General features: G+C 43.1%; 1 protein-coding gene across 6 annotated transcripts in view; it reads left to right on the top strand.

Moving 5' to 3' along the window:
- Positions 1-24,152, top strand: part of AMBRA1 (autophagy and beclin 1 regulator 1) — a 271,815-nt gene that overhangs the window by 191,694 nt on the left and 55,969 nt on the right. For all 6 annotated transcript variants that reach the window (XM_044435883.1, XM_044435880.1, XM_044435885.1 and 3 more), the window contains 2 exons: positions 17,351-17,539; positions 18,144-18,298. In XM_044435883.1, the coding sequence (XP_044291818.1) occupies positions 17,351-17,539; positions 18,144-18,298 (344 nt within the window). The remainder of the gene's footprint in view (positions 1-17,350; positions 17,540-18,143; positions 18,299-24,152) is intronic.

Below are 24,152 nucleotides of genomic sequence, written 5' to 3'. Positions count from 1 at the left end.
TTACCTTAGTGTTTCCCTGCACCACAAACATGTAGATTTGTTGGCTAATTGCCATTCTCCAGACCTTCCTTCTTGGTCTTCAGGTCTTGAGTAAGAGAGTAAGTTCAAGATTTTTTTAAAATTGAGTCAGGCTTAGCACCATAGTTTTGATATTAGATAGTGCTATCAGTTTCCTGACTTAATGGCACCAGTGCAAACAAGTTGTCCTCTTGGAGTTATGATTGTAACTGCTGGGAATGTTTTCTTCAGAGTGTCTTCCTTGCTTTTGGTGTTCTTCCCTGATTGAGATGAACTGGGTGCCATGTCTGCAGCAGTGAAATGAGTTTCCAGGGCCTGAATATTTGTTATTTTTGGGGTTGAAATAGGCTTGAGACCCCATTTCTTTCTCTCACACAGTCCTGGTTTTTAATGGCAGTTGCTGGGAGTTAAAACACAGTAGAGAAGACAAAAAGTTTTAGTAGGCAGGGGAGGTAAATCCATCTTGCTCACCGTGTCCCTACTATTGGCCATATGGAGAACTTTATGTTTTAAATGGAAAACAAAATGGAGAATTTTATGTTTTAAATTTAAAATATATCAGTAGGCCATGGAGATTTGAGTTTAAAAAATAAATTGTAAGAGTTAAAACAACATACCTTTGAGCCTGAAGATAAAACAAGAAAGCCCTGTTTGAGCTAATAAACAGTTGTGGGGTTTTTTGGGGTTTTTTTTTGAGGGAGGTTTTTCTTCAGGGTTAATGTTGACTCCACTACATTTTGTGCTTTTCTCCACTCCTGATTAGCTGAAGTCAAAAGACATAGATTGGATTAATGAGGAAGGCTAAGTAGAAGCATTACGCAATCCTCTTGATGAAGGTGATATAAACTAGATAGGGGAGGTTTGTGAGCAATAGAAAAATTTCCTTCCCATTAATATCTATTCATTTTGGTCTTCTCTGCAAGTATTAATACTACTCTGTGAAAGATTAATATTACAACATTGGAACTATAAGTATTCACCTCCTATACTACAATAAATTGGGGGACCTAACCCTGCTTTCTACATTTGAATGGGCAGCATATAGACACTACTCGTAAATGGGTATTTATATGGAAGTTTGATCTGCTTTTGTTAAAGTTTGTTAATTCTTATAAAGCTGTATTTTCACATAGTTATGTATTCAAACTGATATTCAAATTTATGTAAATATACTTTTTTCCTCTTGTGAAATAGCATCAAAACAGACAATAAAACCAAATTCTAAAAGTGTTGATGTTGCTCATACAGCATTATATGGCAGCTACTCATAATGGTCTGGTTCAAGCATAATTTTAACACATGCTTTATTTAATGCACTTTTTGCCATACTCAGGATTTGTCTAGCAGACAAAAAAGAGTTCACACATCATGCTGCACTATCCTGTAAGGAACCAGTGGGAGGCTCATTGTTTGCAGAAGAACCCACAATTTGCCTGACAGTCCTGCGGCAGATATCCCAGGGGATTTAATGGCTGAAGCATTGTCTCTTGTTCCTAATGCAATTGCAAACCCTTTTAGCTCACCACGGCTTTTCCCCCTTTTCACTCTTTTTTCCAAAGGTCATATTTTGTGATCTCAGAGTTGGCAGCCAGTGACAGCCCATCCAAAGTGCACAAGAGCACATTGGAGTAGCTGTCACTTCTTTGTTATCCCTTTAAAAAAAGTTAAGTGCAAGAACTCTATGCAACTTTTAATTATTATTACATTTTAGTAAGATTTGTAGAGGTGCACACTTGCAAGAGTCCTAAATGAGAGGCCTTGCAGCAGACACCAACCAAGGACATTGATGCATAGAGGCTGCAAGGCAGCAAAGAAATTTCAACTTTTAAATGTGGGGAGGTTAAGTTGTGATGCATGAAAAAGGGCTCATGATCATGGTGGAAGACATCAAGCCAGTGATGGTTGCTTTGTTATGTCATTTGACTATCAGTGGAGCTACTGTCCCTTGTGATGATCTAGACAAGCTCAACAAACATGGCAAGTGGGGGTTGCTGCTTTTGCTGAGTAGTTCACTTGCTGCTTCCTACAACTTACAGCAGGGTTGGTCTGTTGGGTTTGGATGACACACCAACCCAATTTGGATACAACAAGCCCTAGAATAAGCCATGTGTTGCCTGGGTGGTTTGTTGCCCTAAGACAAGACATCCTGTGGGAAACAGACTGGGTTTGCAGTATATGACAATCCACTATGACTTGTCACCTACAGTGGTTGTTGGGTTGTGCAAATCTGATCAATCTGTGGTTTCTTTTCTCAATCCCTGGGGTATTGCTTTCCTTTCTGTGCCTGTTGTGTCTGTTTATCAAAATGCCTTTGTGGTACACTAGTACTAACATGTGGAATAGCTTTTTTTTTTTAACCATTCTTGTCTGATGCATCTGTAGTCTGGTGAAACAACCCAAGAACAACCCTCAGTTCTGGGTTTCTGTATAACCCTAACACAACACAAGGATTTGTTCTTCTTCGTGGCCTCTGTGCATCATACATATGGGTTGCTGCACCTGCGCAGTGCCTAGGCCGGAAGATTAGCAAGCTAACGGTTTTTGGCAGGAAAACTCCGCTCCCCTCCCCCTTTGTGGTATAAATAGAGTGGCGTGTCCACCATTTTACTCAGTCTTTGCGACCGCCATTTGCTGTGCCTCGTGCCTGTTCTTCTCTCACTATAGATCTGTGCCTCTTCGTTGTTTTTTCTCAAAAACCTTAAACTCCTCTTGCTCCAAGTTTGTTCTTCTTCCCGATTCTGTCCATTTCTTCTTAAATTCTCTTTTCTCTCTCTATATATATATATAAAAATTATCTTACCCTATACTATCCTCTTTTCTTCATTTTTCCGCGATGGCGCAGTAGGCGGCATTCCGCAAATGTACTGAATGTGGATCTAAAATGTCGCCGGCCGATCCACATGACCTATGCCTCCTCTGCCTCGGCGAGGGGCATAGGACCGACAAATGCAGTCATTGCTTGGCGTTTACCAAGCAGGCGCGGAAAAACAGGGAGAATCGTCTCAGGAAGCTCCTATGGGATCAGGCATTAATGCAGTCTGACCAACTGCTCCTACGGCCTGGTTCCTCTTCATCCGCGCCGCCTCAGCGCTCTTCCTCCACCGTGAGTGCTCTGGCGAAGCGTCCTTCCTCGACCTCTGCCAATCCTCCGCAGCATCCTTCGGACGAAGGCACCAGTTCTATGGAGGCTCAGTCGCTGCCTTCTCCCCCGGCTAAGAAACAGGAGAAGCGCAAGCATACCGGTCTGGATAAACCTTCCACCCATAAGAAGTTGAGGAAGGAGAAGGTGGATAAGCCCGCTTGCAAGAGCAAGAAACTGATCACCCAAAACACCGGGGCTCAGGTTCATTGTGCTTTTCGGTACTGATGGCCGCCATGGTACCGACCCCTTCGGGACCAGCCCTGCAACTCGTTATGCAGGTGACTCCACCGGGATCCCCCAGGCCAACCGCTCGGCCTGAGAGCGTGTCTCCCCAGCAACAGGAGGAGCTGCTTCGGAAGTCCATCTCTGATGGTGAGATCAGAGACTCCCCGCCAAGGGACCACTCGCCAACACCTATGCCACCGACTGAACCTCATGTGGCCTCACCGTTACCTCCCAGACGTCGCAGCCTTTCATCCGAACATCGAGATGAGAGTTGGTTGATCCCAGGATATGGTGCTCCCCCCGGCTGGGGTGTTTACCAGCCATATCCCTATTTTCCTCGGGATCATAGATCACCATCGGTCCTGAGGGATGTACCATCCATCTCCAGGCATATGGAGACTAGGCCCCCAACCTCCCCTGAAACTTCCTCCTCCTCAAGCAAAAACTGGCTGCGTTACGTGGAAGACTCAGAGGATTCAGAGGTTGACTCCACATCCCCTGATGTGGCTGTTGCGTACCAAGGGCCTGCTTCACCCGACAGACTGCATGTCTCTTTCACAGAGCTCATGTCCCGCTTAGTTCGTTCGCTTGAAATCGAAGCTCATCAACAGCCAGGCCCTTCCACAGATCAGTTTTATGATGTCGTTCGGGGAGAGCAGTCCGCATCCATAGCTCTGCCACTTATAACTACACTTCACCAGGCTATGGTCTAGCCCTGGGCCCAACCGGCCCAACCACAAGCTACCTCCCGCAGATATGAGGCCATGTATAGAGTTTGTGACGATGACATTCCCTTCCTGCTCTGTCACCCGAAACCCAACTCTCTTGTGGTTGAATCCTCCCAGGGCAGGGAGTCCAGGGGACATACCGCTCCTCAGGACAAGGAAGGGAGGAAAATCGATATGCTTGCGCGCCGAGTCTATGCGGCCTCTGGACTCGGCATGTACATATCAAACTACGAAGCGACATTGGCACGTTACCAGTACTTTATTATGCAGAAGCTGGATAACGTCACTTCCTCCCTTCCAGACCACCAAGCGAACCTTGCCAGGGTTTTCATTAAGGAGGTGATGCAGGTGGCGGTGCAACAGTTGTCTACCGCTCGTCATCATGTAGACACCAATTCAAGGGCTCTCGTCAATGCCATCTCATTATGCCGACATGCGTGGCTGTGTAATTGTAATTTCCCCTATTAGATGAAGTGCAGAATCGAGGAAATGCCATTTGACGGTACCGGTCTGTTCCACCAGAAGACCGACTGCAAATTAAAGGTGATTCATGAATCACGCCTAACTGCACGCCATATGGAGCTCCCGCAAAAACATTTATTTATTTATTTATTTATTTATTTATTAATTAAAACATTTTTATGCCGCCCCATTCGCTGAAGCCTCGGGGCGGCTTACAACATAGATAAAACAAGTTAAAATCCATATAAAATAATCTTAATTAAAACTCACATTATAAAATAAGCCGCCCTGGCCAGATAAAATTCAATTGTATTTAGCATTTAAAATGTTGCTTAAATAAAAAGGTCTTAGCCTGGCGCCGAAAAACAAATAACGACGGCGCCAGGCGGACCTCTCTGGGGAGCGCATTCCATAACTTAGGCGCCACCGCTGAGAAAGCCCTTCTCCGAGTAGCCACCCTCCTAATTTATCTCACGGAGGGCTCCCGGAGAAGGGCCTCTCCCGCCGATCTCAGGGGGCGACTGGGCAAATATGGATGTAAGCGCTCCTTCAGGTAACCAGGACCCAAGCCGTTTAGGGCTTTATAGGTCATTACCAACACCTTGAATTGGGCCCGGACTTCAATGGGGAGCCAGTGAAGCTGACGGAGAACTGGAGTCATGTGAACATAACGTCCAGTCCCCGTCAGCAGCCTGGCAGCTCTATTCTGAACCAATTGAAGTATCCGGACCGTCTTCAAGGGTAGCCCCACGTAGAGCGCGTTACAGAAGTCAAGACGGGAAGTCACCAGCGCATGAGTCACTGTTGCAAGGCAGTCGTACTCCAGGTAGGGGCGCAGCTGATGAATCAGCCGAAGCTGGAGGAAAGCGCTCCTCGCCGCTGTTGTCACCTGAGCTTCAAGTGAAAGCTCCGGGTCGAGGAGCACTCCCAAGCTGCGGACCTTGTCCCTAGGAGGGAGTGCAACCCCATTCAGGACAAGGTTCAGGTCACCTTCTCCGAAGCCCGAACCGCCAACCAACATAACCGCCAACCAACATAACCGCCAAAAACATAAGTGACAGTGGCCTAGGTCTTCCTACCAGAACCAACCATACTATCCACACCAGCAAAACTACCCTCGCCAGCAATATCAACAGCGGCAGCGTCGGAGACAGCAAACACAACAGCGTTTTTCCCAAGGCCGTCGGCGATTCGATACCGATAAACGCCCATGTTGATGGCTTGGGTGAACCATCCTCTCTTTCCCAACACCACCTTCCCTTCTCCCTTTTGGGGACCGGCTCCAGGGCCGACTCCCCATTTGGGAGTCCATTCCATCTGATAGGTGGGTGTTATCTATCATCCAGTTCGGATATAGGATAGAATTTGATGTTATCCCTCCTTTGAGCCCAATCCGCTTCACACCTTCTTCATCGGTGCTACGCGATGAGGTCTCCCAGCTACTTCTCAAGGGAGTGATTCGACAATTGTCCTGCTCAGAAGGACTGCATGGATTCTATTCCAGATATTTTACGGTCTCGAAAAGGGACGGTGGTCTTCGTCCGATCCTGGACTTATGAACTCTTAATAAGTACATCAAACCAAGGAAGTTCCAGATGACTACTTTGCAAAATATCTTTCTGTTATTGAAAAGAGAGGATTGATTCACCTCACTGGATTCAAAGGATGCTTATTTTCATATTTCCATCCATCCTTCACACAGACGCTTTCTACATTTTACTGTCAGATCTGACCTGTTCGACTTTAACGTCCTACCTTTTGGCTTGGCCACAGCCCCTCGAGTCTTTACGAAGTGTATGGTGCCGGTATGTGCACACTTGAGGACATAGGGAATACAGATATACCCATACTTAGATGACTGGCTAATCGTCTTGCAATCCGAGCAAGCTCTCCTGTCTGATATACAAATAACCTGCGCTCTACTCGATGCTCTTGGTCTCTGCATTAACTGTGGCAAATCATCCCTTATTCCCACGCAGGTCATCAATTTCATCGGGACACGATTCGACGCAGGAAAAAGCCTTCCTACCACCGGAACGTCAGAATGCCTTATGCAGCCATATTCATCGGATTCGGCTACACGGAACGGTCCCAGCCTTATCCGTTCTGAGACTACTGGGGCATATGGCTGCTGCAGTTGCCATTGTCCTATATGCCAGACTACGTATGCGACCCATACAACTGTTTTTCAGCACTGCTTTTCAACCGCAATAAGATCCTGCCACCAAGCCGATTCGGATTCCGTCTGCAATCCTTCACACTTTAACGTGGTGGACCATCACAGACAACCTGTCGATCGGCGCCCCGTTTCGACCACCTCGGCCAACGACAACTCTGTACACCGATGCGTCCCTCCTTGGATGGGGTGCGGCATGTTCGGGGCGAGGAAACATATCAACTTCCTGGAACTTCTGGCGATTTTCAACGCCCTCAAGGCTTTCGAGACTGTGTTATGCCAGCAAGTTGTCCAAATTGCATCATAGTGGCAGTTTTCTACCTCAACAAGCAGGGGGGCACAAAATCCCCAGCCTTAGCATGCCTATCGATGGACATTTGGGACTGGTGCATACCGAGGAACATCGTGCTTATGGCAGTTCACCTGGCCAGAACCGACAACGTTGAAGCAGATACATTAAGCAGACAGATGTCAACAACTCACGAATGGGAGTTGGACAAACAAATTTGCAAGAAACTCTTCCGCTTGTGGGGTTATCCGGACGTGGACCTGTTCGCCACTCGAGAGAACAGCCTGTGTGCCCTATACTGTTCCAGAGCGGGCGTCGGGCCAGGATCGATGGGGGACGCTCTTATGGTCCCTTGGAGCAACATGACTTTTTATGCGTTTCCTCCGATCCCACTCCTGACAAGAGTGGTTGCGAAAATAGCCCAGGACAATGCCACGGGAATACTAGTGACTCCGTGGTGGCTGAGACAACCATGGTTTGCCACTCTTTTGCTGCTGTCCAGTGGAACGTTCCTTCATCTACCAACTCTTCTGCATGCGTTAACACAACAAGAAGGGGCAATCTATCATCCGGATATACTCTCTCTGAAGCTGATGGCATGGCGGATCACCTGATTCATGCCACTGAGTCGGTACTGGGGACACCTCACCCTACGGGTGACCTTACTCAACAGATGGTATATGCGGCTCCAACTTCGGATTTGACAGCAACTGCCATGGTACTGATGCCTACGGACAGAGAAATTCAGGCGATTCTCGAATCTGCATTGAGACCGTCCACTCGTCGTTCCTATACGGCTAAATGGAGAAGATTCTCCTCTTTTGCAGAGTTCCATTCTTTTTCCCTTGGAACGGCTTCAGTCACCAATATCTTACAATTTCTCTTGCATTTGCATCATGAGGGACTTAAACCATCATCCATCAAAGTTTATGCAGCCGCTATATCCCATTATCGTGGCACTATCCACAGATTATCAGTCTTCTCTCAACCACTGGTTCGGCATTTCATTAAGGGACTACAAAATTTACATCCATCTATTCACCCTGCCATGCCAACGTAGAGTCTTTCTGTAGTGCTCCAAGCACTTACCAAACCACCGTTTGAGCCTTTCGCAACTGTGGACTTACGCCTGGTGTCATGGAAAACTGCCTTTCTCGTAGCAGTTACACAGCACGGAGAGCTAGCAAAATTTGTGCTCTCCGCATAGACCCACCATTTCTGAACTTCCATAAGGAAAAAGTCGTCCTTCGGATGGATTTCTCCTTTTTACCCAAGGTGGCCACACCATTCCACCTGAATCAGGACATCTTTCTGCCGGCATTCTTTCCATTGCCGTCGACCCCAATAGAACGTGCTCTACACACGCTTAATGTTTGCCGTTGCTTGGCTTTTTACAGATCCCGCACTGAATCTTTTCGTACTACTAATAGACTTTTTGTTAAATACTCCGAGCATGAAAAGGGATCACCGATATCATCTCAGAGACTCTCTAATTGGATCGTCCAGACTATTGTCCTGGCTTATCAGCTATCGAAAATAGACTTACCTGTCTTTCCAAGTGGCCACTCTACACGAACAGTAGCGACCTCATCCGCTTTTGCCACAGGTGTTTCGCTGCAAGACATCTGCAGAGCTGCGATCTGGGCTGGTCCATGTACTTTCGCCAAGCACTATCGGCTTGGTGTACGTGCCAGACAAGACTGCTCTTTTGGTAGAGCTGTTCTCTCATCCGTTCTTCGATGACGACACCTCCCTCCTCCAACTGTGGTAAGCTTGTGAATCACCCATATGTGTGATGCACAGAGGCCATGACGAAGAAAAGCAGGTTGCTTACCTGTAACTGATGTTCTTCGAGTGGCCATCTGTGCATTCACACAACCCACCTGCCGGCCCCACTCAGTGTCGGTGAGTGGATATCGTTTTTCTTGGTACTGTACTATAATTCACATCGGTACCATTGGGATATAATTGTGTTTTCTCATTACTTTTATTCTTAACCTCTAGAGGGCGAACGTGCGGTCTTCAAGACTGAGTAAAATGGCGGACACTCCGGTCTATTTATACCACGAAGGGGGAGGGGAGCGGAGTTTTCCCGCCAAAAACCGTTAGCTTGCTAATCTTCCGGCCTAGGCACTGCGCAGGCGCAGCAGCCATATGTGTGAATGCACAGATGGCCACTCGAAGAACATCAGTTACAGGTAAGCAACCTGCTTTTTCCTGGATTTTGAAGGCGTAGCACTAACAATTGTTCGTTAGTGCAGCCACATTCACACATAGCAGCACCCATAACTTTGGTTAGCATTATGTCTGAACCAGGCTTAAACTAAGTTTAAAAAAATCCTTGCTTTGTAGGGTAGATATGCACAGTGTTCCAGAATTGGCTTACAAATCCTGACTTGCTTGTAAATATCTTATCATAATGCCTGGGGCACATGTCACAGGAAGTTTAGTTTATATGCTGAATCTAGGATAGTTTACATTGTATTTTACAAGATACATGATTTGAATTTTGTCCAAGAAATTTGTCTATGCATAAGTAATTATAATTGACAATGGAATAAAAACATTCCTAGATTGGAGTTACCCTGTTTATGGAGGTTAGTTGGGTTAAACTGCTTATTTTATAGATTTTGTGGCTGGGCAAATTATATTTGAGGTGGTATACTGTTGTTTAAAAAAAAGATACTGAGGAAGAGTGATAGCTCAAGCAGGCAAGATTGACAGGTAGGCCTAAAATGCCACAAAATTCTGCAGATGAGTTTAGGGATCAAAGGGATAAGGTCTTGTTCATCTTTGCCTAGTTTTGGGTCCTACTTATCTTTATATCGTCTGAATTTGAAATTTGCTTCTTATTTTAACCCTTGTCACATTTGCTCTAGGTATTACAGGCTGCCAGAAAATCAAATGTGAGCTCTAAAGCTGATGTGATTCACAGAACTAGGTTTTACTGTTATTGCTTTCTATAGTTGGTGGGTTTTAAGAGGTACAATAATGTATTGGGCTCTCATTTCATATACGGCATGGCATTGTTGTTAACAGGCAAAAGGCAAATGACTGCCCTCTGAATTACTGAAATGCTTAAGGTTCTTAAGATGGCTTGGGATAGTTTCACCTCAGTTTCTAGAATGGCACTAGACAAAAGAGTACTCCATACAGTGCAGTTACTTAAGATTGGCCAATGGAATTGATAACTTTTAAAGAGGAAATAGACAAATTCATAGATCAACTGCTGTTAAACTCTCAGAACAACTGCCATTAACCACAAAAGCTAAATTGGATTGCCAGTGTCCAGTAACAATGCACCTCACTTCTAACTAGCTATGGGCTCTTGCCTTCATGCCCTGCTTGTGGGCTTCCCAAAAGCATGTGGCTGGACACTGACCGGGAATTGTGAGAACTGCAATGCAGCATACATGGGAGGTGTCAGATAAGCAAGTCTGAATTAGATGGCTTCTTGGTTTCATCCGGCAGGGCTGCTCTTTTATGCTCCTACAGTGATACACTTAAAGTCTAAAATTTTAAAAGTATATATAGAGAGAAATTATAGAATGGGTGAACAGCAGTCCATGAACTGTAGTTGTGTTTGCTGTTGAATCACTTCTGACCAGTAGCCTTAACTGAGTTTAAACATTTTCCTCCTATAGTTTTTTTAAATACAAAAAACTGGTATTGCTGCTAGAGTTAAAGCAATTTTAAAATAGTGTTCAGATTATTCAGTCTGTTTCAGAGGCTGAATGAAACGACACTAAAATTAAAAATAGACACTTAAAATCAGCTTAAATTCAAAATCCCCCCAAACTATATCTGTGCACTGTTTTATCTGTTTTCATGAAACTAACCCAGAGATACTCAATAGAGAAGCCTAGCTGAGTGTTCCAATATGTTGTATACAACTGGTTTGGACCTTGGTATGCTTGGCCCACTTAAGCATGACAAAGGTGAGAAATCGGAAAACAGTATTTTATTCTCAAGAATAAGTTCAATCATGGTAAAATGGCAATTGACCCAGAAAGCAGGGAGATGTCCTGTTTATACCCTGAATGACCAGATAGCAGAGGCAGATATTCATTGAACTGATATTCAAGTCCAGACTGTCACATTTAAATTCAGGTGCTTTCCACACTTTCTTCTTTGTGATCTCTGTGCATTCACACATGTGGGCTTTGCCACACAACGCAAGGCCTGGCTTGGAGAGAAACTTATACAGCTAAATGTCACAGAGTGGGCAGGAGCCCCCCACAGCTTCAAGGGCCTTAGATAAGCTTCCACACACTTCAGTTTTCTTTTCAACCTCAAATCTTGGGCTGAGGGTTTTTTAGGCTAGGGTGCTCTGGAGAGGGATTCTTCTTGAGTAATGACCAGGCTGCCACTGCTTAATGCCCATCAGCCACGTATCTCCTACAAACCCAACATTTGTTTGAGATTTCCTACCAGTAACCTTCATCCACTTTTATTTGTTTTAAGACAGACTAGTTGAGGTTTATGTCATATTCTCATTCTTAATTACTTTTGTGTAACTCAGTGTCCTTTGATACTTTACCTTTTCTGCCCTAAAGAAATCTTAACTGTGTCTCTCTGTTCAGAAATAGCTTATGTTGGTTGGGATAGAGGAGGTAGTAAATGTTGCTGCTGTTAACATATCATAGTAGATGTGCTTGTGAAAATGTTTACAGGACATGCATGGTCCTAATCAGTTCTCATCAGTATGTCTCAGAAAATTCTTTGGTAAAACCAGTCATTGTTTCCAGGAGACATTTCTCATTCTGGAAAAGTATGGTCTTAGCATATGCCTAAGAAGTATTCTATTTCATAAGAATATTAAAAGTGTCAGGTATGCAATGGCAATATAGAATTTTGCCTTAATAAACGTTTACAAATTGATGGCAGTAATCTTACTGAAAAATTAACATATGTCGCAGCAACTTTGTAATAAGAGAAGCTGTCAGAAGAATCAAATGGTAGATTTAAGAGTTGTTATGACTCATGAAGCTAATCATGACTGCTAGATTCATGCTTTCTGTATCCAGAGAAGCTGGATTTAAGGATGAAGAGCATGGAGATTGAGATGAAGGTGGATTTTAGCACAAAGAAGAAAGCAGTTGCTTTTAAAAATAGGATGGAAACTAAAAATAGCAAGTGGGGAAAGGATCATGTAGTCCTTTGTAGGTTAACATGAGCGTACTACTTTTCAGATCACTGAATTCTTACATTTATTGTGAACGAGCCATAATATTGCATGTAACAATATTTGGGACAAGAAAGGGAAATTTTTGCTCTGTTCCTGAGACTTGAGCCCTGGGGTAAATGACTCACTTAAAAGAGATGAATAGGCGGCTAAAAGAATCATGTATAGAGTAATCCTTTTAATGGGGGCAGGGGGTCAGATACTGGAGATTTTGAAAAAATGAACTGCAAGGCTTGCACCAGCAAGGTCCAAGAGAGAAAAGGAGCAGTATCCTTGTGTTGTTTTCCTTCCCCTTCCCCTTGCCCTTTTCCAATTTTTATTTCTTTTATAAAACTATTTGCCTTCACTTGATGCCAGTGGGAAAGAAAGAAACAATATCAACTCCAGGATGGGTGAAGTCCTCCCTCCCTCTCCTGCATGAGGGGCATAGGAAGGCTATTCTTACTGCTTTCAAGGAATGCCCCTCAAATGCTATTCTGTGCTCCCTGTCAGAGATTTGATGCTGAAGAAACCACAAATGCAGGTTGATCTTTTCACAGCCTCATGGAGGATGCTCATCCTCTTCCCCTATATCTCCCTCTCTGAGATCAGACCTTTCTCTGCCCTCAGAGGGCATAGCAAAAAAAATCAGCCTGAGCCCAAAATCTGAAGTATTTTACTGCCATTGTCCCTCTTTAAAACCAGAAAGGTAGACAAAACTGAAGTTACAAATGGAGAAAGTCTCCAGTTTGAACCACACAACCATTTTCAGATTATTCCTTATGCTTTTTTGCTAACCAAGCCCAGTCTTTTTTCCCCTAGGATACTAAGTGGTAAGTAGTTTCTGAAGCATATGATGCAAACCAGCTACCTACAGAAGTTCATGCATCTAATAGTACTTGCATACCTAACAATGAATTTAGTAGGAAAATCTGGGCAGATCTCAGCTAATAGCATTTGAAGCATATCAAGGTGCTAAACTTGAAAGCCTATTGACATGGGTAAAGCAGTTATTTAATTTGATTCACATCCTTGAAAGATGTTATATTTCAATCTGCTGTTTTTGCTACAAAAATCCCTCTCTTTTCCCCTATCACTGAACTAGGAAGATCTAAAATGCTTTGCTCTTAACATGCTAATCATCATTTCACACTGCTTGTAACCAAAATAAGAGTACCACAAATTATGAGTAAAACGAGAGTGCCACTCTAATGTACTATGGTATAGTCTGTCTGCAGTGCTGTTGTGAGTATTTTGCTCAGTCTCTTGAACTAGAGAACATTACACAGAAGTTATAAGGTATGGCATGTCTGACTATAGCATACACATGCGTACAATGGACTCCTTCTGCATGTACGGTTTGCAGCAGTCATGCTATAAACTGTCCACATTGTATGAATGGATGTTAATCAAATCATACAAGCATACCTGAGATTTTTTCTGTTATACTTTTCGGTTTGGAAAACAAAGTCAGAAAGATACAACTTAAGGAACTCTCCCACTACTGTCCTGCATGCATGGTTATCAGAGATTTAATATGAATATTTATTATATTTATATCCTGCCATCTTTCCTTCTGATGATTTCAAGACAATTTATGTAATTCTCCTCCTCCTCCGATAAGATGGAAGTAGATCAAGCTATGAGTAGGCCAAAATCACCCAGTGAGCTCCATGGCTGAGTAGGCGCTAGAACCCAGATCACCTGAGTCCCAGTCCTGCGCTCCTAAACACTATACCGCACTGGATCTCAGTAGGAACAATGCAGTAAGATGTCACCCATTCCAGGTCCATTCAGGATAAAGCTATGGGTGAGGAGGCATGTGTCATCTCTTATTCAGGAGACACTTAATACCAGTAAATTAAGCAGATACACACTCTTGGCTTCCATATGTATTCCAATAAGGCTTTCCGAATTTGCGGAGTGGAGTCGTTGCCATTAAAGAATTTGAAGTTTGAATCCAATTCCACAAATAGATGCTAATAAATTTAACACGTCTTTGTCTGCAGTGATAACATTTCTGTTGTACTGCTTCCTTTCCCAGTTTTTATATCTCTTACATGGCCAGTATGTGCCTCATATTGTGTCTAAGTCATGACCAATGATAGTCTGTGACTATCATCTGATTACTAGCCCAGAATCCTGTTTCCTATGTTAACACAGCTCAAAGTTTAATTGAGAGACAAAGGGTGATTTTATAAGTGCTCTATTCAACGGCTTGGGAATAACTCAGTTACAAATGAAATTAAGAAAGAATGTGATGCCAAATAAATAGTTTATAAGAAAGCAAGTTATTGAAAATGATCAGAGTGTTGTGGCTGCAATGCATCCCTAAGAAACAGAGTCTGTCTCATGTTGATGGGCCTCCCTCAGTGCTGTGCATAAATGTTCTCTGGTGTCTCCTTTGATCTCTGAGCTTGACATCATTAACAATGTAAAAGACAACAAACCAGAGATGAAAGCCAGTCTTACTGTAGCAATTTCCCTGATTTATATAGTACTGCTTCTTCAAAAATGCTCATGTTAGCAAATGATTCTTTAGTGCAGAGCCTTTACTTCTGGAAGCATTTTGCCAGAATTTGGTATGACATACTGAGATTTCTGGGTTCCATAAACTGGAAACTGAAATGTGTATTGTAATGTGTTGAGGATTTAGTAGTGGTGGTGACAACAGTGATGGTGGTGAATGTTTGGGGGATGAGATAAGCAACATAGAGTTTTAAGAGATAAATTGAGAAAATGAGAAGACAGTTTGGCTAGATCTAAAACATACCTAAAGAACTTGGGTCATTGGCAAATTAACAATAAAATCAGCCAATTAATCAATCTTTACACAGGCTGTAGGGATAGGAGGATTTGTTTAGGCAAAGAAGGCAAACTGTAATAACAGATTCCAGGAGGAAGGAGTAACTATGTGGTAGAGAAACTGGATGGCTGAAGAAAGGGGGTGAGATCACTAGGGAGCTGAGGTACCGGAACATGATGTAGTATTTAGTAGAAAAAGTGTAGGCCCAGTTAAAAGAAAGACAGAGAAGAGAAGGAGGGGTAGGGAGGTAGAAGAAAAACTTCAAATAGTCTAAGGACAGGAGACACTATATCTCAGAATAAGGCAGTATTTGGTGTTCCAGAGGTTGGACTGCAACTTCCATCATCCCTAACCATGGTGAAGGCTGGTGGAAATTGCATATCAGCATCTGGAGGGTCACACATTTGCTTCCCCATTGTGCATTGTTGGCAAGGTGTAACATGCAGAAGAGCAAGAATTCTATGAACTAAAGAATGACGACGCAGAGCCTAGCTGGCTGAAAGGAAGCTGGATTAATCAGCCTTCCTGAAACCAATGCCCTCCAGTTCATTTGAACTATAACTCCTGCACTCTTTACTGACAGAGTAAAGAGACTGATGGGAATTACAATTTTTCTGACAGAGACTGATGGGAATTACAGTCCAAACCCAGAGGGTACTTGGTTGGGAATAGGTAAATAATGGAAGATCCACCAGGAGTCTGAGGGATGAGTAGATAGTGGGAATGAATTGAAGGAAAGAGGCAGAATGAAAGTTGGGTTGAGACCGAATCTTACATAGCACCTAAGAACAGGAATAAACATAGACTTTTGCCAGGAAATAATTAGATATGTAAAGGGTTTTTGAAAGCCAGAGGTTTGTATGCCAAATAGTACAAATGATTAGCAGGCCTGCTCCATGGTCCTGAGACATATCTTCAAAAGATACATCAAAGAAAAAAGTGTATGTAACAACAGCCTTCTCTATCACTGCAGCACTATGATCAAGAAAATCCACACCTGGCTACTTTTTTTCCATTCTGTGTGCCTTTGACTTCTTGTGGACTCTAAGGAGGCAGTAGTTCTTATATGGAAGTGTGGGGAAACCAAATCCACTCTGGAAGGAGGCAAGGCAAAAAGTTGATTGAGCCACACTCACTCGGTAGACCTTGAGACATCAGTAATAGGGATGTTAGTACCAGACTTGGTTTTTCCATCTACCCTTTATGGTGAAAGCATACTGGTCCTTCCATATGACAGACTGAAGCCTTTGATCCTGACAAGACTGGTGTAGGGAAGAAGTGGTGGTAAACTTTGAAAGAATTCATGTTCTTCTGTCAGGCACCTGTAACTTGTGAAAATACCATAATCAGATTTTCTTTCACTAAAATTGCAATAGGAAAAAAAATCTTCTCCCATAATACTCTGGACTTTGCATCCCAGTATGCTGCTAATCAGTACATCAGTAACAAAATCAGAGAAGGTCCAAAACCCCTTCTCCGCATAAGTCCTCCTCTAGCCATCCCCTGCAAGAGAAGGAAAACGGGGAGAGGAGTATGTTTCAGGAGGGCTGGCAGGGATGGCGAGATTTGTTTTACATCTCAGATTTTTATTCACATTGGAGAACAGTTTGGAGATGTCTGAAACGCCTGTCCTTTGAGGCAGTTTTATGAGCCCTGACATGCTTCTCTGAGTCTGAACTTGGAAAAGTTCCCAGTGATCACTAGGTAAAAATGGCAGGACTTGGCAACAGCTTGGATATTGAAGGGAAAAGAAAATTGTATGCTTAATTGAACAGACATGGAAAATTCCTATGGAGAGTGACACCAACATAAATTTGCTCTTTAATATTTTGAAATATACTTGTGTATTTGCTAGCTATGGTTTTTTACTTTTACACCATTGGCTACAGATATCCACAAATACATGGAGACAGCATTTTCTTAAAATTTGCCAGTACCCAGGCTCCAGATTCTCCCATTGAGAAACCAAGTATTGCCATGGCAACAACAACAATTGGTAACATGGAACAGTAATATGAGAGTAATAAGAGGCAGTAGAACCTTTTTTATATTCTTGCTTGACAGCTGAAAATAAAAATAATGGAACTATTTGAACAGGTATTTTTCAGGGACTGAAGTGCTCAAATCATAAGTGTTCCAAGATGTGTATGGATCTCCATTCCTTAGGTTCTTTAAAAGTTAGTTTACTTTGCAAAACAGTGAATGCCTCTGAAAGCTTTGGGGAAAGCAAATTGTACTAGCTCTTGCATAAAATAGTGTTTTTTCCATTCCCTTTGGATATATCTGTTCCCCCTATTTTCCAGCTTAAATTCTTGATTACTGTTTTTTCTTTCTTTGCAGCCTCTGTGAATGTGCTTGTTCAGAACTGCAAGATATACAATGATGCCAGTTGTGATATTTCTGCAGATGGGCAGCTCCTTGCAGCCTTCATTCCTAGTAGTCAGCGGGGCTTTCCTGATGAAGGAATACTGGCAGTATATTCCCTAGCACCACACAACTTGGGTGAAATGCTGTACACAAAGCGATTTGGTAAGAGCTGATGGATGGGTTAAGGGTTTGAGGGAAATCTCAGGGTTTTAAGATGATAATACACTCATTTTTTGTATTTTTGCCTGTATTTTATTGATAGTATATTTTAATACATTGTAGTTGGTTTGTATTGTGTTTTATCTTGTGATTGTGAGCTTCCTAGAGGTGCTGTGGCACACATGGGCAGCATACAAATGTTTTAAATAAATAAAAGTAATGTAGCATTTGAGAGATCAAGCTGATTCTTAGAATATCACAGCTGCAAGGAAAATATTTGTAGAGCCCTGACTATGTACTGATTTGCCATGTGAGAGACCATTGTGCTGAGATAATACTACACTATCATGTAGTGTCCTGTAACAGGATTAGTTAATCAAATATAGTTATGAATGCCTAAACTCTTATGAATTGACAAAGTTGGTAATGGAAAAATAATCATTTTACAAATTTCTAACTGGTCTTGTAATTTTTCATAGATTGTGGGTTTTTCATAGAGTGGGTTTGTCCCAGCCTACCTTATGAAAAGTAACAAGAAGATAGATGGAAAACATAGGACAGGTCTCTTAACTGGGAAAGCAAAGATCTGTTTGTGTTTCTTCCCTAGGTCCCAATGCCATTTCTGTTAGCCTGTCTCCAATGGGCAGGTATGTCATGGTCGGATTGGCATCCCGTCGTATCCTGTTGCACCCTTCCACAGAACATATGGTGGCTCAGGTCTTCAGGCTTCAGCAGCCACATGGAGGAGAAACCTCAATGAGAGTAAGTGTTGTTTCTTATTTCTGCAGTCCTTTTTCTTTATATCTACATCATGTTCTATAGCAGGGGTCTCAAACTCAACTTACCTGGGGGCCGCTGGAAGTAGAGTCTGGGTGAGGCTGGGCCACATCAAGTATTCCACCACCGCGGTGGTGGTGGGCCGCTCATCCCGCGGCCGGCCCGGGCGCCGCCGGCGCTTTGAAGGCCTCAGGGCTCCTCCCCCGTGCCATCCTGGCAACTGGCCCGTGGGCCGTGAGTTTGAGACCCCTGTTCTATAGCATACTTCTATGCACATTTACCTGGAAATAAACACTACTGAAAGGATTGCAGCCATAGTTGCCTGCTTAGGTTTCACTGTCCAGTGCCTTGGCTTTAATAATGAGCATTTAAACAGACTATGAATACCAGCTATTACTCTGAAAAATTAGAAATGGCAGCAATAGCATTAAAGATGGGTGGACTTAAAATGTATAATAGACTGGTTCATCATAATATGTCATTTTTTAAAAAAATTAATTTTTTAAAAAAATTCTGCATAAGCATGAATAAGCAAGTGTAACAAATGTCTGGGGAATTGTAAATTAGCCAAATATTTAATTTGAGGGAGCTTCCCTGCTTACAAATGCATGCTTTTTGTTCTTCAGTCTGATTTAGACTCTCAGACTAGTAAATTATCACATAGTATAACCTTGATCCATGGTTGATCCTATAGATGTTCATAAGGCATTTATTATTTTATTCCATTATTTATTTTGAAATATTTGGAGCAGCAGCATTGATCTTAATGACACTGAAAATCTTTCTTTGAAAGCACCTATTAAGAATACATGTTTTCTATAGCAATGAAATTCCCAAAAGACTGTTGTTGGCAAAATCCAGGCCTGCTTAAAGAAATTTGCAAGAAACAGGTTGACTGGATTCACAGGATGTTCCAAGTAATTTAAAGTCCAATACAAGCTCCAGTCTTATAGACTATATGGACTGGTAATTGCTGGTAATTTAGCCCTTCTTCAGAATCTGCTGAGTCTGCAAATTTTATGCCCACTTCCACTTCAATCTCTTATGAGCATGTGGAGGCCACTCAATTGACCTTCATTATGCCTTACTTAAATCATGGTGCATGCTGGGCCAATTTTCCATAATCACCTCCCAGACATGGCTTGTTGTAGTGCATCTTATTAGACAGGGAAAACATCTTCCAGTAATCCATTGGCTGTTGTAGGTAATTGGAGGATTGCTTCACCCCTCAGCAAGATGTGCTGCTCAGGTTTGGATGATACGGCCGTCTGCAGTGACTTATATTGGTTATGCAAACTAGTCAATTGCTATCGCTTGAGGAGGAGGATAATATTGTGGAACAAGTGTGCTGATATATAATTATTATTAAATTTCTATATCACCACTTAGCCATAAATGACTCTGAGGGCAGTTTCAAAACAGCTACATTAGGCAATAAACCCAACAATTTATAGAGAATTTATAAAATTTCTAAGCAATAACAGTAATACAAAGAATTAGACAATTCATTATCATCATGTAGCCTACATCTACAAACCACCAGAGACGGTCTCCAAAGGAATAGGCCAGCATGATGAGTAGTTGCTGCTACTGTTCCCTTGTTCTCCCAGTGCTCCTCCAGGTCAGTCCCTGCCACTGACTCACCTGGGGCTGCATCTCAATGGTCCATAGGCAAGGTTCTCTCTGGCCAGGTGGACAGGCAGACTGGCTTAATAATATGCTGCTCAATCCTTCCTGCTTGTCTCCTTTCGCCAGAAGAAATGCCTAAACAAGCTAGGGACTCTTTGCCTTAATCAGCATGTTCTCCTAACAAACTAGAGTCAGAAGTGTCAGGGTCCATAGCCAGAGACAAGACAAGAGCAACAGAGGTACCAGGACCAGGGCAACAGAATTTCAGAAAAGACAGAGTCCAAAATCAGGGTTTAATGGAATGTCCAAATCATAGTCATGGTACAGGCCAAAGTCAGGAACCAGAAGAATGTCCTAGGGCAGAACAAGGACATGGTCAGGAACAAGCCAAGGGTTGAGAACCACAAGGACAAACAGAGGTACAGGTACCTTGAACAGAATAGCAGGGTGGGGTACACAGCTTAGCAGGATACATGAGACATCAGGAACCAGATGCAGCAAGGTTCAGGAACTGAACCACAGCTTTCAGGACGTCCTGCATTACTGAGGCAACACTGTGAAGAAGGATATAGGTCAGGCAAGAGGCAGACACAACAGCAAGGCAACATGGAAAGATAGGGATCAGGGAAGGTGTAGGCACAATAGCAAACAGGCAAACCTTAGTTGCTGAGGCAACATGGCAAGAGGCAGGAACAGTCAGGCAGGATGCAGGCACAGCAGCAAACAGGAAGATCTGTGCTATTGAGGCCAGTTCTGGAGAGTAGAGTTTGTTCTTGTATAGCTCTCCCAGCTGGCACTCATCACTACAATGAGAGCTCTAGCAGGGTTTGGGACTGATTCTACAAATACAGTGGCACTTGTTCTGATTCAGTTCACCAGAACAGCCCAGATCCTGACAATAAGCCAGGATTTTTTTCTTGAATTATGGCCCTGGCTTTTTAGAAAAGAAAGCTGAAGTTCCTGCTTTGGACAGCTCACAGAACAAACAACGGACAGAGACTCACTGGCTTGTTTAGTTGCTTCTTTTGGCAGGCAGAGCCAAATGGAAGTGATCAAGTAGCATGCTTGATTATTCATAGTAAGTTAGAATTCATTCTTTTAAACTCACTATGACATGTGAGTGGAACCAGTGTTAGCAGCTAAGCATTGTCTGTTGACTGTGATATGTGCAAATTTACATGGATAGTAACCATGTTGTTGTTGTTAGTCGCGAAGTCATGTCCGACCCATCGCAACCCCATGGACAACATTCCTCCAGGCCTTCCTGTCCTCCACCATCCCCCGGAGTCCACTTAAGCTCACACCAACTGCTTCAGTGACTCCATCTAGCCACCTCATTCTCTGCCGTCCCCTTCTTCTTTTGCCATCTATTGTTCCCAGCATTAGACTCTTCTCCAGGGAGTCCTTCCTTCTCATTAGGTGGCCAAAGGATTTGAGTTTCATCTTCAGGATCTGGCCTTCTAAAGAGCAGTCAGGGTTGATCTCCTCTAGGACTGACCGGTTTGATCGCCTTGCGGTCCAAGGAACTCGCAAGAGTCTTCTTCAGCACCACAATTCAAAGGCCTCAATCCTTTTGCGCTCAGCCTTCCTTATGGTGCAGCTTTCACAGCCATACATTGCAACTGGGAAAACCATAGCCTTGACTATACGCACTTTTGTCAGCAGGGTGATGTCTCTGCTTTTTAGTATGCTGTCTAGATTTGCCATAGCTTTCCTCCCCAGAAGCAAGCTTCTTTTAATTTCATGGCTGCAGTTCCCATCTGCAGTGATCTTGGAGCCCAGGAAAATAAAATCTGTCACTACCTCCATTTCTTTCCCATCTATTTGCCAGGAAGTGAGAGGACCGGATGCCATGATCTTAGTTTTCTTAATGTTGACTTTCAAGCCAACTTTTGCGCTCTCCTCCTTCACCCGCATCAAGAGGCTCTTTAGTTCCTCTTCACTTTCTGCCATTAGAGTGGTATCATCTGCATATCTGAGGTTGTTGATATTTCTCCCAGCAATCTTAATTCCAACTGGTGATTCATCTAGCCCTGCCTTTCTCATGATGTGCTCTGCATATAAGTTAAATAGGCAGGGCGACAGTATACAGCCTTGCCGAACTTCTTTCTCAATTTTGAACCAATCAGTGGTTCCGTGTCTAGTTCTCACTGTTGCTTCTTGACCCACATATAGGTTTCTCAAGAGACAAATAAGATGGACTGGTACTCCCATCTCTTTAAGAACTTGCCACAATTTGTTGTGATCCACACAATCAAAGGCTTTAAGCATAGTCAATGAAGCAGAAGTAGATGTTTTTCTAGGATTCCCTAGCTTTCTCCATGATCCAGCATATGTTGGCAATTTGATCTCTAGTTCCTCTTCCTCTTCGAAATCCTGCCTGTACTTCTGTTAGTTCTCAGTCCACATACTGCTGGAGCCTGGCTTGTAGGATTTTGATCATCACTTTGCTAGCATGTGAAATGAGTGCAATGCTGCGGTAGCTTGAACATTCTTTGGCATTGCCCTTCTTTGGGATCAGAATGTAAACTGACCTTTTCCAATCCTGTGGCCACTGTTGAGTTTTCCAAATTTGCTGGCATATTGAGTGTAGCATTTTTACTGCATCGTCTTTTAAGATTTTGAATAGCTCAGCTGGAATACTGTCACCTCCACTAGCTTTGTTGTTGCTCAGACTTCCTAAGGCCCATTTGACTTCACATTCCAGGATGTCTGGCTCAAGGTCAATGACCACCCCATCGTAGTTATCAGGGAGATTAAGCTCTTTCTTGTATAGTTCCTCTGCGTAATCTTGCCACCTCTTCTTAATCTCTTCTGCCTCTGTTAGGTCCCTGCCATTTTGGTCCTTTATCGTGCCCATCTTTGCATGAAACATCCCCTTCATATCTCCAATTGTCTTGAAGAGATCTCTGGTCCTCCCTATTCTATCGTTTTCTTCTGTTTCTTTGCATTGTTCAGTTAAGAAGGCATTCTTATCTCTTCTAGCTATTCTCTGGAATTCTGCATTCAGTTGGGTGTATCTTTCTCTTTCTCCCTTGCCTTTTGCTTCCCTTCTTTCCTCAGCTGTTTGTAAAGCTTCCTCAGACAGCCATTTTGCTTTCTTGCATTTCTTTTTCTTTGGGATGGCTTTAGTTGCTACCTCTTCTACAGTGTTGTGAACCTCCATACATAGTTCTTCAGGCACGCTGTCTATCAGATCTAATTCTTTAAATCTATTTGTCACTTCTACTGTAAATTCATCAGGGATATGATTTAGATCATACCTGAGTGGCCTAGTGCTTTCCCCTACTTTCTTCAATTTAAGCCTAAATTTTGCAACCAGAAGCTCATGATCTGAGTCACAGTCAGCTCCTGGTCTAGTTTTTACTGACTGTATAGAGCTTCTCCATCTTTGGCTGCAGAGCAAATAGTCAGTCTGATTTCTGTGTTGACTGTCTGGTGATGTCCATGTGTAGAGTCGTCTCTTGGGTTGTTGGAAAAGAGTGTTTGCTATGACCATCGTATTCTCTTGACAAAATTCTGCCAGCCTGTGCCCCGCTTCATTTTGTACTCCAAGGCCAAACTTGCCTGTCATTCCAGTTATCTTTTGGCTTCCTACTTTAGCATTCCAATCCCCCATGATGATAAGGACATCATTTTTTGGTGTTAATTCTAGAAGGTGTTGTAGGCCTTCATAGAACTGGTCAACTTCATCCTCTTCAGCACCAGTGGTTGTGACATAGACTTGGACTACTGTGATGTTGAATGTTGCCTTGGATTGGAACTGAGATCATTCTGTCATTTTGGAGATTGTATCCCAGTACTGCTTTTTTATTGACTTTGAAGGCAGTAGTATACCTGATGGTCATTTGAATTAGATTCACCCATTCCTGTCCATTTTAGTTCACTGATTCCTAAGATGTCGCTGTTCAGTCTTGTCATCTCTTGTTTGACCACATCCAGCTTGCCTTGTTTCATGGATCTTACATTTCAGGTTCCTATGGAGTATAGATTTTTACAGCATCGGACTCTCCTTTCACCACCAGATACATTGGCAACTGAGTGTCCTTTTGGCTTTGACCCAGTCACTTCATTCTTTCTGGCGCTACTAGTACTAGCCCTCTGCTCTTCCCCAGTAGCATATTGGACACCTTCCGACCTGAGGGGCTCATCTTCTGGCGTCATATCTTTTTGCCTTTTGGTACTGTCCATGGGGTTTTCATGGCAAAGA

The sequence above is a fragment of the Varanus komodoensis genome, unplaced genomic scaffold, assembly GCF_004798865.1.
Source record: "Varanus komodoensis strain SLA01 unplaced genomic scaffold, ASM479886v1 scaffold3, whole genome shotgun sequence".
Taxonomy (NCBI): domain Eukaryota; kingdom Metazoa; phylum Chordata; class Lepidosauria; order Squamata; family Varanidae; genus Varanus; species Varanus komodoensis.
The sequence above is the reverse complement of the archived record's forward strand: the minus strand, read 5'-3'. Positions and strand labels throughout refer to the sequence as shown.